The following is a 16860-nucleotide window of genomic DNA, read 5'->3' on the forward strand; positions in this document are numbered from 1 at the left end:
GATTTGCTCCATTTTAAATTCATGCACCCTCTTGCAATGAATGCAAAAGGGGCGTGCATACATTATGAATAAATTTATGCCCATCCATTTATCATAGAACGTGTAATTTTAATACATGTACATTGCACTTAGATTGCTTTTATTGGATTAGAATGCATTTGTAGGTATAGATTTGTTCATTCCTCAGTTTCTAGTAGTAAGGAATTTAGTCACTAAAAATAATTTTAAAAATTAATGTCTCTGAAGTCAGCAAATAAGAATTGCCTTTCCAGTTTTGTGAGATATAAGTTCTGAATGATTCCTAACTTAGTTTGCTGAAAATGACATATGATTTTTTTTTTTCATTAATGATGATTTATAAAAGCATCTATTATTTTTGCAATGTATGGCATCTTACAAATAAGAATTTTGGAGGGAATTAAAGAAATGATTATGTGTATAAATAAGACACATTTTAAGAAGATAACACCGATTTAAAATGTCAAACTTAAGTTTAATTTTCAGGAAAACTAATAAGAATTTATTTTCTTTAATTTGATTTCAGGTTTTAAAAAAATAAGAAAATCATTTATGCTAGCATAAAATATAGTTTTTGAATAAAATTTTATATTTAAACCTTGATATCAATATATAAATGCCTATTTCAACCTAATCATTCTATGCTGAGGCATGTACATCCTTAAGCATGTGGTTTTAGTTTTCGTAGCTTTAGAGGTGTATTTTACCTGCTTACGTTTATCCACAGACATCAGATGACACACGAAATTCTCCACCGATCCCAGCCTTACGGAAAGACCCACCCCCAGACGAGGTAACAACAAACAACTTCCGTGTCTCCCTCCAGTCAAAACATAGTATAGTTATGTGAACAACCTGTAATGTTCATTTGGCAAAATTTTCCCTTTATTTATTTTGATTGAAAATTACCAAGGTTATGTTTGAGTAAAATTTACCTTTTTCAGTTTCTTGTGTACAAAAGTTGTTTTTTTTTTACATGAAAAATTTTAATTACTATCATATAATCAATAAAGAAAGCAGATCATAATTTTACGTGACATATAAGAGGCTCTTTTTCCATCACACAAATGTGTGGTGTTTTCCTTTTTGTTTGTATTAAGTTTCCTGATGTTGTTATCAATTTGTTTTGCATGTTTTTTGCACATTAGCATAGTTATCATGCATGTCCATTATATATTCCTATAATGTGAACCCTTCTATAGTTGGTAACAGGTGAGGACTGATGTTCTTTGATAATAAGAGAAATCTTCTAGATCACTTGTTTTTATTGCAGTCTTCAAGACCCCCACCTCAGCCTTTGTCCAGAGCCAACAGTAAGTTATCCTTCATATCTCTGTTCTTACTTGTGTTATAACTATTACTGATTGATACTTACATGTACATGTATATTTCCTCTTTTGACAGGTTCAGACGTCCTTAAGGAGCTGGCGTCTATGAGGAAACAGCTACAGAGTGAGAGGAAGCGAGTGGAGAATGCTCTGGAAACACAGAGGGTAACACATGGAGTTCATCTGAATTGAGACAATTTTTTTGTCTGTATTCATAAAACCAACTTCTCAATTTTATTTTTTTTTAAAGTTTAAGATGTAATTAAACAGCATCATAATACACTGTATTTTACATTTGATGTTACATAATACAGGAAGCGGAAATGTTGAAAAAAGTTTTCTCTCAACTTTGATTGCTATTTTTTCTTGACAGAATGAACCTGATGTTTTTGATCCAAGAACAGTGCAAAGACCTCCTCCGTATGTTTTACTGCATTTTTTTCCATTTAAATATTTACTCACTTGAACTGTATTCTAAATTGAGCTTTCTCTGATTTAAGAATACTCAGTTGGTCCGTCTCTCTGTCTATTTGTTGTGTCTTTTTTAAAAGACTCTTTTGTGTGTAAAGTATTAATCCTAGGACTCGCATTACAGGAAGGAAATTGACGTGTTTGAGAGGGCCAGACTCGGGGAGCCCGCCCCAGTCCGAGCCAATGAAAACCTTAATCCACGAAATATACAGGAATTCAATGAGCTCAAATACAAAAGTAAGAACCATAACTGAATTTTTGTTGAGAATGAAGTGAATCAATTATATCTTGATACTTATTAGGAATGTTTCATGAGCTTTGTTGTATTTCTGTTGTAGCTAAAAAGGATAAAACGTGACATTTTGTAGACTCTTTGAGTGTTGATAACTATTATAGATGTCAAATTTATGTTGTGATCAGCACTGCTGAGAAAATAAAAATTTAAAATTGTGTGTTCTTTATTTGATCAGTTTTTCCTGCCTTAGTTGGTGACTCTTAAGTGGGTTTCATTTTATAGTATCTTATTTTTGATAGTACCTCCTTTATTGTATTTGTTAGTTTAAAGAAAATCTATCTACAGCTTATTTTATCAACAAAGTGTATGGAACATTCAAAGATTAAACAGAGAAACTATATTACATGTATTATGAAAAAAAATTGAGATCAGAATGTTTTGAAAATTGAGAACTTTTATCGTCTTTGATCTATATTTGATTCTTGAAAATCTTAGAAAATCTGCCCATGCAATTCAAGTTTAATTCATCATTCTTAAACTCTTTTTAAAAAAGATGACACAGAATCCAGAAAGGCCTTCCGCAGCATGTTTCCAGACGCTCCCACATCTAACGAGACACTGGAAGCTCAGCAGGACGCTCTGCTCAGACACCAGGAGGACACACTCAAGTCCATGAAGGAACAAAGTGAGTGCACTCAATTCTGAATTCCTAGGCATGCTCTCTTCAACCTCTGCTCTATTATTAGCTCACCTGAGCCGAAGGCTCAAGTGAGCTTTTCTGATCACATTTTGTCCGTCGTCCGTCCGTCTGTCCGTCCGTCTGTCCGTCCGTCTGTCCGTCTGTCTGTCTGTCCGTCTGTAAACTTTTCACATTTTCGACTTCTTCTCAAGAACCACTGGGCCAATTTTGACCAAACTTGGTACAAAGCATCCTTGGGTGAAGGGGAATTTAAATTGTTAAAATGAAGGGACATATCCCCTCGCAAGGGGAGATAATCAAGAAAAGACAAAAATAGGGTTGGGTCATTAAAAAATCTTCTTCTCAAGAACCACTGGGCCAGTAAAGCTGAAACTTATGTGGAAGCATCCTGGGGTAGTGTAGATTCTAAATTGTTCAAATCATGACCCCCGGGGGAAGGGCGGGGCCACAATGGGATATCAAAGTTTTACATAGAAATATATAGGAAAAATTTTTGAAAATTTTCTTCTCAAGAACCACTGGGCCAGAAAAGCTGAAACTTATGTGGAAGCATCCTGGTATAATGTAGATTCTAAGTTGTTCAAATCATGACCCCCGGGGGAAGGGCGGGGCCACAATTTGGAATCAAAGTTTTATATAGAAATATATAGGAAAAATCTTTGAAAATCTTCTTCTCAAGAACCACTGGGCCAGAAAAGCTGAAACTTATGTGGAACTATCTTGGTGTAATGTAGATTCTAAATTGTTCACATCATGACCCCCGGGAGAAGGGCGGGGCCACAATGGGGAATCAAAGTTTTACATAGAAATATATATTGGAAAAATCGTTGAAAATCTTCTTCTCAAGAACCACTGGGCCAGAAAAGCTGAAACTTATGCGGAAGCATCCTGGTATAATGTAGATTCTAAATTGTTAAAATAATGACCCCTGGGGGAAGGGTGGGGCTACAATGGGGTATCAAAGTTTTACATAGAAATATATAGGAAAAATCTTTGAAAATCTTCTTCTTAAGAACCACTGGGCCAGAAAAGCTGAAACTTATGTGGAAGCATCCTGGTATAATGTAGATTCTAAATTGTTCAAATAATGACCCCCGGGCGAAGGGCGGGGCCACAATTTGGAATCAAAGTTTTATATAGAAATATATAGGAAAAATCTTTGAAAATCTTCTTCTCAAGAACCACTGGGCCAGAAAAAGTGAAGCTTATATATATAGAAGCATTCTAGGGTAGTGTAAATTCTAAATTATAGGAATCATGACCCCCGTGGGAAGGGCGGTGCCATTATAGGGAATCAAAGTTTTACATAGAAATATATAGGAAAAATCTTTGAAAATCTTCTTCTCAGGAACCACTGGGCCAAAAAAGCTGAAACATATGTGCCCATGGAAGGATCATGGGTTAGTGTAGATTTCAAAATGTCTAAATTATGATCAGTGGGGTAGGGTGGGGATGCATTATGTATAGCAAGGGGGAAATCTGGTAAAGAACAGAATGGTCAAAGCTTCTCAGGTGAGCGATGTGGCCCATGGGCCTCTTGTATATATTCTGTTGTCGTATATAGATCTTTTGACCTTGGTTTGATTTGATAATTTCATTTCAGCTTACAGATTTATATATGTTGCATATAACTTTTATGCACTATTACCATGGCAAAAAATTGACAGCCAAATTTCATAAAATTGGAGTCAGATGTCAATAGAGGACTTATGAAAAAAAACTTATGAAAAAAAAAAAATTTAAATCTAGTAAATTGCAATATATTGTTAAAAGTGGCAGTCATGACAAAAATAATACCAATCATTCATCAGGCCTTCTTTAATTTTCAGCCTTATGACATAAAAGTAAACTTTTATACACAAAGTAAAAACAAGAAAAACAACACATGTTTCATAATTTTTTTCAACTCATTGGAGAAAGAGATAAAAGTTACAAATGACATCAAACTATAAAATTATTTTTTGCACTGAATAATATTTATCATGTTATTTTTGAAACCTACTTACTTGTCTTTGACTTTATGGTATACATTGAACTGATCAAAATGTGAAGCAGTCTGATTTTTTGCTCTAGCTGCCATGAGTTTAACCAGGGCATATACATGTAGTGTTTGTCATTACCATTCTTTGATCTTTCCATCTGTCACAGTTTGTGTCTAGCTCAGTTTCAAAGAAAATTTTCAAAATATGTTAACTGAAATCTACTCTGATAACTGAAATACATTCTCTGATAAATATTGGTAAAAGCTATTCAAATTCATGTATTATATAATTTTATGACCTTGACCTTCCCTGTGACCTTCGACTCACTTTTCCCTAATTTATTTTTATACAAACATACAAAAGTTAACTTAATTGGCATAATGGCTGATTTTGAATATTTACATGCAACTGGCATTAATTTAATGCGAAGTAATATTAATATACGTAAGTGTAATGAGGTCCTTCAAACTTTGATGTGGTTGGTAGGAAGTATTTGATGTTTTGTTTTGGCTGTTGGCAGACAGTTGCAGTAGATGTGGGAGACATGGCGTAGAAGGTTTGTTGTCTTTATTCACACTGAGTGATCACAGAGTCACAGAAAGAGGGCAAGACTTGGAGACAATTTTTGACTATTTTAAAGCAGCTCTTAGATGAGAATATATTCTTTAATATTTTGAGTTGTAACATTCTGTTACAATAATGATTGTTAGAAATATATCTCAAGAAAGTTTCACTTGTATCCAACAGTGACAGAAATTCAGTTCCCAGAAAGAGATAAATTTCCAGGTTTGTTTGGGTTGAGTTAATCACATGACCAGAGGAAGTCTTCTGGCTGGTCAATTTAAACTTACAGACTGAGTCACATTTTTCTGAGTTCAAATACATGTACATGTGTATGACACCTTGTGATTGCAGTTTTGCATGCACATTCATATGGGTTCATTTCTTATTTCCTTTTAAGGATACACACCAACCAATTACAACACATGGAAAGGACGGCGATCTGACAGAAGTATTTATCTAGTAGATTATGGATTTCTATTTCCTAGAGCTCATGTAGAAATAATTTCTTTTAAAGAACATAATATTTCTTAACTGTATAATAATAACTCTAAAGACTTTTCCCAGGAATATTATTTTACATATTTATATATATGCACTGCTACCTTAAAGTTTGTGCTTTCTCTTTGCTATATAGCAAACTAAGCCACTTTCTAGCCTTTTGGGTGTCTAACACATTTTATTTCTCATGAGTCTTTTATCATGCACCTTCAAATGTTTAAGACATTGGTAACAATATCATTAAGATCATATCAGCTCTTTTTCATGGGATATCATTTATTTATCAATTAAACCCACCAATTCCTGCAGACAAGTGTGGAAAAAAATCTGCTTATAAAAATTTGCAGGGCCATCATAACTCATGTGAGTCTTGTGGACTATGGGCCTCATATCTCTTTTCTTGGGCAGTGTAATTCTGAAAAGAGAGTTCTTCTTCTTTGGGGTAGATTAGAAAAAAAATCTATGATCATTATATCATAATTGCTCCAGCTAACAAACTAAGTTATTGTTAATTTCATTCCTTCTAAACTTGAACATCTTTTCTTGGGTAGTACTGTGCCATAAGATTCAGATCATGGGGGTATGGTCAAGTTACACATCAAAGAATATTGTTTTGTGTGAGCCAGTAATTTTATGTTTTTAGTTAATTGGTAAGTCTTTAAGAAAATGAAATACATACTAAATGTACATACTGTGTACAGGAAGATTTTCTCTCTCAGTTTATTTTGCCCTTTTCTTAACTGGGTCAATTAATCAGAAACCGAGTCATACCTTTTAAAATGCAACAGTGTCTGGGTAAATCAAAAGTAGGGCACAATCATTTGCAAACAAAAAAGGGCAAAAATAAAACAGGACAAAAATAACCCTGTAAACAGAAGTTTATTAATGTTCCTCTCCCCACAACAAATCTTATAATCTCCTTTAATTAACAATTTTGGAATATTTATTCAAAACAATTAGCATACAGATTCATTATTTATATTTGCAGATCTATGTATATAATGTAGATGCATTAACCTGTATGGCACCTGCTTTTTTTGTACAGGTCTCGGTGCACCGCCCATGACAACACGGCAGGGCACTGTGAGCCCACGCTCCATGCTCAACTCAAACAGTGCATTTATAGGTTTGGTCACATTCTTATCATTTATATCACTTATTAACACCACTAACAATACAGGGTAATGGTTCTGGGTTATATTTTAATTTATAGAAGACATTATATCTTTTTCAAGAGACAACAATGATTACCTTTTAGCAAATTTCATTAATTGACAAATAACTTCACCTGTCTGTAGGTTAACCAAATATAAATGTGTTCAGTCAAATTAATCTTTATTTGCAATCTATTGTTGTTCAAAAGGCAAGGATCAGTGACATAAAGTATTAATCAACCCATGAAGATCTTGTCATTCACTAATATATGAGTCAGTTATATACTCCCTAGATCTTAGAGTACATACATGTATGACCTCAGAGAGAAATAATTTTAAAATGAAACTTAAATATTTGATTTATTGCATTTAATGAATAATATTTTTTGAGAAAGTAACATTTTTAAAGTTAAAATGTTAACATTAATGGAGTGATTTTATGTACAAAATTAAAATTTAAAAAACACACAGATATCAAGTATTACAAATGCATACTCAAAGTTCAAGAAACTAATTATATCAATTTGAAAGTAAATTTCTAGTTACAATGAACACTAATTGCAAGAAAACTGTACTCCTCTAGATTTTCCATTCACCGACAATGGAGGACCATTGAAATGTGAATTTAAAGAAAACAGAAGATTTTTACTATTATAAATATTCATCTTGCTATGATTTTCCCCTAGATGTGGATGGACTTAACCATTTCCCTGATGACTTTGAGGATCTACCTAAGAGAAATGAGTCGGCTCGCAACCGAAGACGAGAAAGAATCGCACTAAGTCCAAGAGTAAGTTCTCATGTCCACAATCAATATATAACTTTCACAAGAAATTCAAGTTTGATTAGACTAAAACTTAATTAAATGTTAAATTATTGAATATTGTGGCTAATTTTCTTCCATGATTTGTATCCGTAGGTGGATAGTGTAGGATATAATCCAGTAGGTATAAGGCTGGTCACCAGCCAAAGTCTTCAACTGTGATTCAACTAACACATTCCAACATGCTCACTTTCTCCTAATGTTATAACTCATTAACAGTTCTGGAGAAAATAGGCAGCCTGTTCATCTTTTTATTTAATATAATGTCTGATAATTTCATAGGTGATTCAGATAACAATATTTCGACTGATGGTGCACATTTGAAGAGAATGCAGACACGTTTGTTACCTCTCTGCATTGAAGGCCTAAACAGACTTTTTTGATGGAAATTAATCAGCATCTACCTTCATTTATGACACAATTTTCTACAGCATTCTCAGTGTCTCTTTGATCAACCTTTTTCCCATATACACATACTCTAATCCTCATATTGACTGTACTAAGATTCCTCAGTGTTTCTTTTTCAAGTTTCTCAAATTCAGTTGAAACAGTTGAATTTTTTTCTGGCTTGTATGAGCTTTGTTGACTGACAATTTTCCGGTTTATGTTTTGTGTTTATAATTATTATAAAACTTTCTCTATTTGTTGAGTTCAACAAACAAATTAAATCAACAGATTTTAGTACACAAATTTTATGAAATGTTTATTTCAATTTAGTGAAGTAAAACTTGATTAAAAACTATTTCCACGTTTGATATGAAGTTTGGCATCCTCGTCTGAATCCTGATAAGTGTCTTCATATCAGTCTTGATAGGAGTTAATTAATTAATCTTGAATTTAAAATGGCATGCTTCTTTACTTCTGGACATTGAAAAAGCAAACTATTTGATTGATAATGATGAACAGTGAGTCCTAGCTCTATTAGAAGTATTTGATTTATGATCCTAGGATTCAGACCCCCAGAATATAAATCTAGTAATTGAAACAAGCAAATTATTTTTGTATATGTCATTTGTAAAACATCATAGTTATCTTTGTTTTATCAGCCTGAGAGTCAACCTTTAAATCCGTTTGGATCAACGACAAGTCTGGATGTTGACAGGATCCAGCGTAAAAATGATGCCAGACTACGACGACTGCACCAACTGAATGGTAAGTTATTAAACATTGTGTGTGATGTACTTTATGAGTAACTGCTTTAATTACATGGAAATTACAGATTTTTGACTTACTTTACAGACAGCAAGTTTTGATTGACTGATACATTGTAGTACTGACTTGTAGATTTATTTGACTGATAGTATTGACTGAGAGATTTATTTGACTATTATAATATTGACTGAGAGCTTTATTTGACTGATAGCAGTGACTGAAAGAATTATTTCACTGATAGCACTGACTGAAAGAATTATTTCACTGATAGTACTAAATGAGAGTTTATTTGACTGAGAATATTAAATGAGAGTTTTATTTGACTGATAAAACTGAGATTTTTATTTTTAGCAGATGAAGTTTCTCTGGCTGATCCTGATGACATTCTGGATAGATTCATGGCAAAACAGAGATACAACAGGTAAATGTCCAGACAGGAACCATCAAGATCATTTATAAATTAAAGTAGTTAGTTGGAATTTTATCAATTTTAAATATCATTAAAATTGATGACATTAATGTCAAGAATGTTGTGTTTTTGTTTAGACCACCATCAGGCCAGACATTACAAGATGACACCTGGCTACGACCCGCCAGTAAGGCTATCTGAGGACCAGGATCAACCCAACTTGTGAATCCCCTCCATACTCCACAGAACATTCCAAACTTCTTAGAGACCTTTCAATATGAACATCAATTGTTATTTATCTTAAGCTCTGAGGGCCTGTGCTCAGAACCAGATGATAAATATGTAAAATAGCATCAATGCAAATGTCAAAAATATCAGTTGTTATGTACTTGTGTTAAAATTTTAATAGTGCTGTTAAGGTTGTGTGGTATTTGTAAATTGTGATGGAATTTTTTTCTTTGCCATACTCCTGTGAAAAATGATATCAGAGTTTATGTATCATGTTTTAGTTATGGCAGCCATATTTATTTTATAAAGCCGATCTGTGATATATACTAGCCTTCAGTATATGTGATTTCTACTCACATAACATCAGCGCCCAGTTTGGATTAGCCAGTAAAAGTTCTAGTCCTTATTTGTATTATTACTTCTGCCCAATTGTAAAATATTGTTAATGTAATATTTTCATTTATATATTTACATTTTATAAAGGTTCTTTGAAAATTTTATGCAAATTTCTTAAATGCAAAATTCAAGTGTCCAATATGGTTCAAGATTACCTGGTACCTAATTACCTTACATCAATTGATTATTCAGGTTTCGGTTTTCTCTGAATGGTCATGCACATGTAATTTATAAATTATAATAATAATAATTTTTATTCAGGTATAGGCATTGAACAATGTACATGAATCATGATAAATAATGTCGAAACATGACACATTTGCTTTACAGCTGAGTCGCTGCATACTGTTTTTGAGGGTTGTGTGGCTGGTCATGTTTACACATCACTAACAAAATTGTCACAAATTGTTGTTGAAAAATTAGCTATTTATCATCCTAAAAAAATCTATGAAATAAAAAAAAGTACATTTAAATAAATAAAATAAATTGTATTGTTATTTATTGCAAAAGACGAAAAATAAATTTATAGATATAATTTTGATTTTGTTCTTTGTATGGCCAAGTCAGTTACTATATGTCACAGATGTGTTATAGATAGTATACATTTTTACGAAAATGTCATAGCTAGACATCATAACCATTGAAAATTCTTCTATGAGGAATAGAGTATTATGAAACCTTAGAAGAAGATATAATAGGCTTGATCAAACAGTGAAAATATGTGTATTCTTTAAAAATCTCTCTCCCTAATATAAAGCAGACAAATTACCTTCATGGTAATGATGGTCAAAGTTGCAAATTATAAAGGACAAGGTATGGTAACCACTGAATCTGGCCCCTTATTTGATGTAAAAAATCGGAACATATTTAAAACAGAGATAGTCTGTAGTTAAGAATTTGAATTGTTGCATGTTTAAAACCAGCACTAATTTTGATTCAAAGCATACATGGAGGCCACAAGAGGGTGCAGAAATAGGACGTTTTCCCACAATTTTCTCAAAATTAGTGGAATTTCGTCAAAGAACTTTAATCGGTAATAGCCAATATTCGCCCCCCAAATCAAACTTTGATGGAGGTATATTTAATTAAGTTCTTAAACGGGGAGTATATGCTGATTTCAAAGCACTGAATAATTTCATACGTAAGGATGTCATATGTACGTAATGACGTCACAAACATGACGTAAATTTTAGTTTTTTATGAATTCTACAGAAAAATGTACATATTTCGTCGATATTTTGAGTAAAAGTCACCGAGCGCATGTGTGTTCAGGATCAATATTTTGATATAATGTGTAGAATGATAATATCAATGAAATATGTCAATATTGTTCCTGAACAAGCATGCCCTCTATAAACTTTAAAGCTAAAATTGTTGAAATTTTGTCCATTTTGTACTCTTTCTGAAAAGGATATAAAATCAGACTAGTTTGTGACGTCATAAAAACAAAAATTGTGAATAAACTGCTTTGAAACTATAATATGTTCATTTAATATATATTTCTCATACAATTTATTGAATTCAGCACATTTCAGGAAGTTTTCAAAATCTGACTTTTGTGGGGGCATGTATATGCAATATACCGCATATAGTTCTTTGAGATACTTTTCACTTTAGAAAACAGAGCACAAGCTTGCCTATCTGAGATTTTAACATACAAGATGCATCTGATGCTAGTATATATATGAAATACTGTGAAATCACAAATTTTCGTGGGGGTTTAATTTTTGTTGTTTTAGAGGTATGACGAGACCCACGAATTCATGACCACCACGATATGTGAAATGTTACATACACAAGTACTCATTAATTCTTGATCCATGAAATCAAATCCCCACGAACCTAGAAATTTTCTTCAAACCACGAAAATTTGACCCCACAAAAATATGAGATTTTACAGTATATAAATTTGGTAAATAAGCAAGCTTGTGCTCTTATGTTTTCTGAAAGAAAATTTGTTGTAAAATTGAAATTTGCATAAAAATGAGAAAATTCGGAAATTAACATATTTTCTGACCTTCCTGTGACCTTTGTATCCCGTAACTTAAAACCAATGCTCATTTTGTGGCAGGGGTGATAAGTGGTTTTCAATCTCTAAACTACTGCATCATTCTAAAGACATGTACCCCAAACCAGGGTCCAAAAAGTAGTCTTACCCTACCTCCTTTGTGACACAAGGATCAGGAGATCAGGTTGCAGGAGAGTCTGTTGAATCTTTCCTCCTGGTATGTTGCAGTTAAACTAAGTAAGGAAGTTTTGAAAGATTTTAAAAGACACTGAAATATGCCCTTGTTAGAAGGAATAAAATGGGTTTACTCAAGAATTGCTCAAAAATTTTTTTTGTTTAGTCCCTATGGGGATAGTGATAAATGGATAGTGGTAAATATATCAACTTTAGGATTTGTTGCTGAGCACTAAACAAATTATCCAGCTGATCCCTCATCATCCAGTAGGGGGCATTGCTTATTCAATACTCTCAGAATGCTCTTATTCATCAGAGTGGCAAGGAAATAGTTTGACTAGGAATCAAGAGCAGGGATCCTGTGTTACTATTTTGGTGCTCTAACCACTGAACTCAATCTAATTAAAATCAGACTTCTTAGATCCACGCCGTATACTCTCTGCGCGGATCTAAGAAGTCTGATTTTAATTAGATTGCCACTGAACTATGAAGGCTGATACATACACACACCATATATAGTCTAGTTTGTCAAATTAGTCATCAAAGTGACAGAATTAAACACATAATTTTACTCTATAATCACTAAATGATTTATTGTAAATAATCCTATAAACAATAAATTATTTTGCATACATTACATGTGATTTATTAGAGAATAATGGCCATGACTACAACGAAATATAAGTCATTATTGGTAGGAATGTAATGTATATTTCTAATAAAGCATAATTAATCCACGACCTATCAAAATAATATTTGTGATACAAGAAAACACAAGTGTCTCCCAATGCCACAGATAAATAACAAGATACAATATATACCATCATAAGAGTATAACATTAATTGTAAAATCAAAAACCCTAGAAAACTGACATTAGCAAGAGCCTCTTCCAAGAATATGCATGCATGGATAGGATAATATTATGATTTGAAAAAATATAAAAGAAATCAAATATTCTGACAGAATGAGTATATAATCTTACTTCATAACTGTAAAAAATTACATGTAATAGTTTAATTCTTAGTATTTACCATCGTCGCAAACCACGTTCATAATGTATGATCCTCTCCAATTCTGGCCGTGGTTGCATGAGACGAGAATATCTCATAGCTCATTAAAGTATTGACCAATGCGAGTAAAGCATAGTCGGAAATTGACCTTACATGCGACCTTTCAATATCCAATCACAATGTACGAAATACTGCTGATATAAGTTGTTGATTTCAATTGCAATGGAAACAAAACTTGTCATTAACTGAATATGACGTCACAATAGAGATTGGTAAATATTCAAAATTACGACACTTTTTGTGATCAAGCAGCCACGGGTAGGAGAGAGCTATATGCGGACTCCGGACCGTGGCTTGAGACGATGAGTATTTACACAAGGAAATAATCATTTCTTAATTCTTTTCATTGTTATTCTTAATATGTATAATTCAACTAAATGTATATTTGAACAACAAGAGAGAAATGCCAGCATCCAATGAATGCTTCATCCACACATTCACACTTGACCTTGGCTGCAGTTCAAATAACTAGATACAGATGTGTTTATTGATCTGAGAAGTGACAGCTTAAGATACATGTAACATTATACTGTATAAGTGGAAATTTTAGCCAGACGCAGAGTTAGCGATTTCTGCATAAAATCTGGTACTTTATTTTTAGCGAGAAGTAAATTTAGCGATTTCAAAATGCTAACTAAAGAAGCTATTGCAAATAATACGCAATTAATTTTTAGCGATGTTCAATTTTAGCGATGTCAGCACCCTCGCTAATAATGCCAAAATTAAATCCTCGCTAAAAATTCTACTTATACGGTAATAAAAACTTCACAAAGAGAAAATAATATTTCTTTTCCATTATCCATTCTTTTACAAAGAATTGAATCTACCCTTGTATTCCCTCTATAAAGACACTAAGAAGAAAGACATTTATACAAGGGCACTCTTTGGGTGATTAGATCAAGCCAGATAGGGCTTATAATAAAAAAAAAAGAACCAAGAAGAATTTTATAGATTTGCTACGACCCTAATCACAAACCTAAATAACTGGCATGAGGACTATGCATATCCTCAACTCAAGGACACTCTAAAGGGTTGGAGTTGGGTAGGACCAAGGGGAGAGAAAGTATGCTCTTGATAAGAATTTATACAAAGGTTTACTGCCCTTGACCTTCCACCTATGAGAATTGGTTCAAGGTCACTGCACACCCAGGTGAAGATTGAGCTAGGTAAGGCCAAGGGGAGGGAAAATATACTCTGGATAAGGATTTTACACATTAAGGTTTTCTGCCCTTTACTTTCACAAAAGTCTACTCAAAGTCACTGCACATCTACCCACAGGGAATCAATAGGTGAATTTAAGTATTAAGTCTGAATGGGCCAAGAGGAGAGAATATATCCCCCCTCTTCCCACATGCACTCTTTTGGTGAAGTATTACCATAACTGTGCCAAGGGTTGATAAAATATGATTTCAACAAGCATTAAACAAAGATTTTTTTAACCTTGACCTTTCATCTAAAAAATTGTTTAAGGTCACTGTACACTCTTTACCTGTAGTTGGACAAGGGTAGACGAAAAATGCTCTTGAAAAATTAGAAGGATGGACAGACTGCATGATCAGTGGAGGACTATCTAAGTGTTTGGAACTTGCATTCAATCCCTTTGAAATATTGTCAATAAAATATGTTCAAACAAATTAGAGGACATCCAAAGAGCGGGGCCCTAATTAAGGTATTGTTTCATTAGCACCATAGAAAATAATATAATTACAATGTATATATATACAACTTTACATGTACCTGATCCAATGATTTATCAAAGGTCAAGTCAGTCGAGGATCATCCCACATTAAATACTGATCCTTGACATGTAAATCAATTTAAATCAAACTGTTTTGATTTTGAAAGAAAATGGCAGTACCAATCATACCTGTATGACATAAGTTTTACAACAGAATCATATAAATATGTATAAATATTGGGTAATCAGAGTGAAATGTTTCAAAAATGGCATCATAAATATAAAAATACACTGTAATTTTAAAAAGAAAATGTGCAATGACAACTATAATTTATTTTCTGTTTTCAGAAAATAAACAATAAATTTCATTTTATAAAAGTCAAGAACTACCTGCTACAACTATATTCATTAGTTAGAAACTGCACATTTTTACATTAAAATTGAATGCCTATGGCAACAGCACATAAGCTACATGTAATACAATAAGCCCAGTGACTTAGGGAACTCAAGCATCTGTTCATTTTTTTTACTGCTATAAACTTGGTTTCTCTCCAAGCTGATTGTTAATAAAGAACTTGAGAGATTTTTTAAGGACGAAATGCATTTTCACAATATGCAGAACATTCTTGTCAACACTGAGCCCCTGTGGCAGGGGTCTTACTTACTAATTCTTTTGAACCAAAATAGGGAAAAAAAACTTCAGACATGTACAAAATTATTTCTAAAGAGCTGTATGAATGAATACCCCGGTAAGAGACATTTTGTATGACTTTTTTATCTTCTAGTGAGATTCCATTTTGTCAGTGCAGGCAGTGAGATTGAAACACAGCCAACAATTAACATCACAGCTTCACTGACCTCACTGCATAACAAAGGCCGAACAGTTTCTGATCCTAAGTACGTATTATGACAATTTGACAATGACCCTCTTAGCTGTAATCATAGTCCAAGTTCAGATATCAGCCAGAAGATCAGGGAGATGAAGCAGATAAACAGGACAACCACCAGAGCTGCACTGTAAGAACCTGTCAAATACGCAGATATTTTTATTTAAACAGCATCCATCAACCCATATTATAGTTTAATTTTGATGATAACAATAATACCTTTCTTAATTCAGATAGATTTATAAATAAGGACATCCTCACCTCTAGGAGCTACTTGGTGTATGCGAATCGTGTTGTCTGCTGAAACACTGAGAAGTGTAAAATCCTGGGTTCCCGTTATAGCTTGTGCTCCCTCGGAACTTGGCATGAATGTCAAGCCAGTCACAAATATACTGTGGGCTTCTTTGACAGAATATAGTTTCTGCAATGAATTTACACAAATGTATGAACGCATTAGATCCATAGAACAAGATGACCTCCATCAGTGTTATCAGTAAATAAAGAAATGTTGTTAAACCATGCTTTAGCTATGCCAGATTTGTGCTCACACTGTGACAGCATGATGTACCCTACCTGTAGACTGAATGAGATATACACAGCCACACTGCCAGAGATAGTCCCTACTGCTGCATAAATCCCATCATCACTAAAAACAAGAACAAACAACCATTGGCTTTATAAAAGTAAAAAATGTCCCTACAGCATGAAAATTAAGTACATACTGTAGACGTACTTTTTTCCTCGGGGTCATAATTCCGCGGAATCTCAATTTCTGTTTAATCCGTGGGTAGAAAATTTGCAGATTTCTTAGACTGTCACTTTATGCCTTACATTTATATTAAATATGCTTGGAGATATTTCCGAAGAAAATTTGTGACCGCGTACATAGCGTAAATTAATACCACGCAGAAAAAAGTACTTCTACAGTATATACATGTATTAAACAATCTAGTATCATTAAAAGAATACAATTGATTTATATTGTATAAAAAGTAAATTCTGCAGCTAATTTTTTTGCAATCTCTTAAAGTTTTCCCATGCATTCATTGCACGTTCTGAGAAAACTTACCTAAGAGCCAGACTG

At 33.2% G+C, this 16860-nt stretch overlaps 1 protein-coding gene and 1 long non-coding RNA gene across 39 annotated transcripts in view; one reads left to right on the forward strand and one right to left on the reverse strand.

Annotated features, from left to right (window-relative positions):
- LOC134246329 (centrosome and spindle pole associated protein 1-like) overlaps positions 1 to 10493 on the forward strand; it is a 64674-nt gene extending 54181 nt beyond the window's left edge. For 32 of the 37 annotated variants that reach the window (XM_062728647.1, XM_062728653.1, XM_062728652.1 and 29 more), the window contains 13 exons: positions 746 to 811; positions 1292 to 1331; positions 1423 to 1511; positions 1720 to 1766; positions 1942 to 2054; positions 2606 to 2737; positions 5696 to 5746; positions 6842 to 6922; positions 7637 to 7740; positions 7870 to 7893; positions 8820 to 8925; positions 9277 to 9346; positions 9472 to 10493. In XM_062728647.1, the coding sequence (XP_062584631.1) occupies positions 746 to 811; positions 1292 to 1331; positions 1423 to 1511; positions 1720 to 1766; positions 1942 to 2054; positions 2606 to 2737; positions 5696 to 5746; positions 6842 to 6922; positions 7637 to 7740; positions 7870 to 7893; positions 8820 to 8925; positions 9277 to 9346; positions 9472 to 9535 (987 nt within the window). In that variant the 3' untranslated portion in view covers positions 9536 to 10493. The remainder of the gene's footprint in view (positions 1 to 745; positions 812 to 1291; positions 1332 to 1422; positions 1512 to 1719; positions 1767 to 1941; positions 2055 to 2605; positions 2738 to 5695; positions 5747 to 6841; positions 6923 to 7636; positions 7741 to 7869; positions 7894 to 8819; positions 8926 to 9276; positions 9347 to 9471) is intronic. The other 5 variants (XM_062728659.1, XM_062728666.1, XM_062728649.1 and 2 more) reach the window with 4 other exon arrangements.
- Positions 10494 to 12754: 2261 nt separating this feature from the next.
- Positions 12755 to 16860, reverse strand: LOC134246333 (uncharacterized). 2 transcript variants are annotated; one of them, XR_009987617.1, is made up of 4 exons: positions 16846 to 16860; positions 16350 to 16422; positions 16038 to 16197; positions 12755 to 15914 (listed from the first exon to the last, which is right to left on the reverse strand). It is a non-coding gene; the product is annotated as an uncharacterized LOC134246333 (long non-coding RNA). The 2 variants fall into 2 exon arrangements; XR_009987616.1 differs by lacking the exon at positions 16846 to 16860 and having other exon boundaries at positions 16350 to 16434.

Source organism: Saccostrea cucullata, unplaced genomic scaffold, assembly GCF_032062105.1.
Source record: "Saccostrea cucullata isolate Sc308-1 unplaced genomic scaffold, CSIRO_AGI_Scuc_v1 ctg2310, whole genome shotgun sequence".
Classification (NCBI taxonomy): Eukaryota; Metazoa; Mollusca; class Bivalvia; order Ostreida; family Ostreidae; genus Saccostrea; species Saccostrea cuccullata.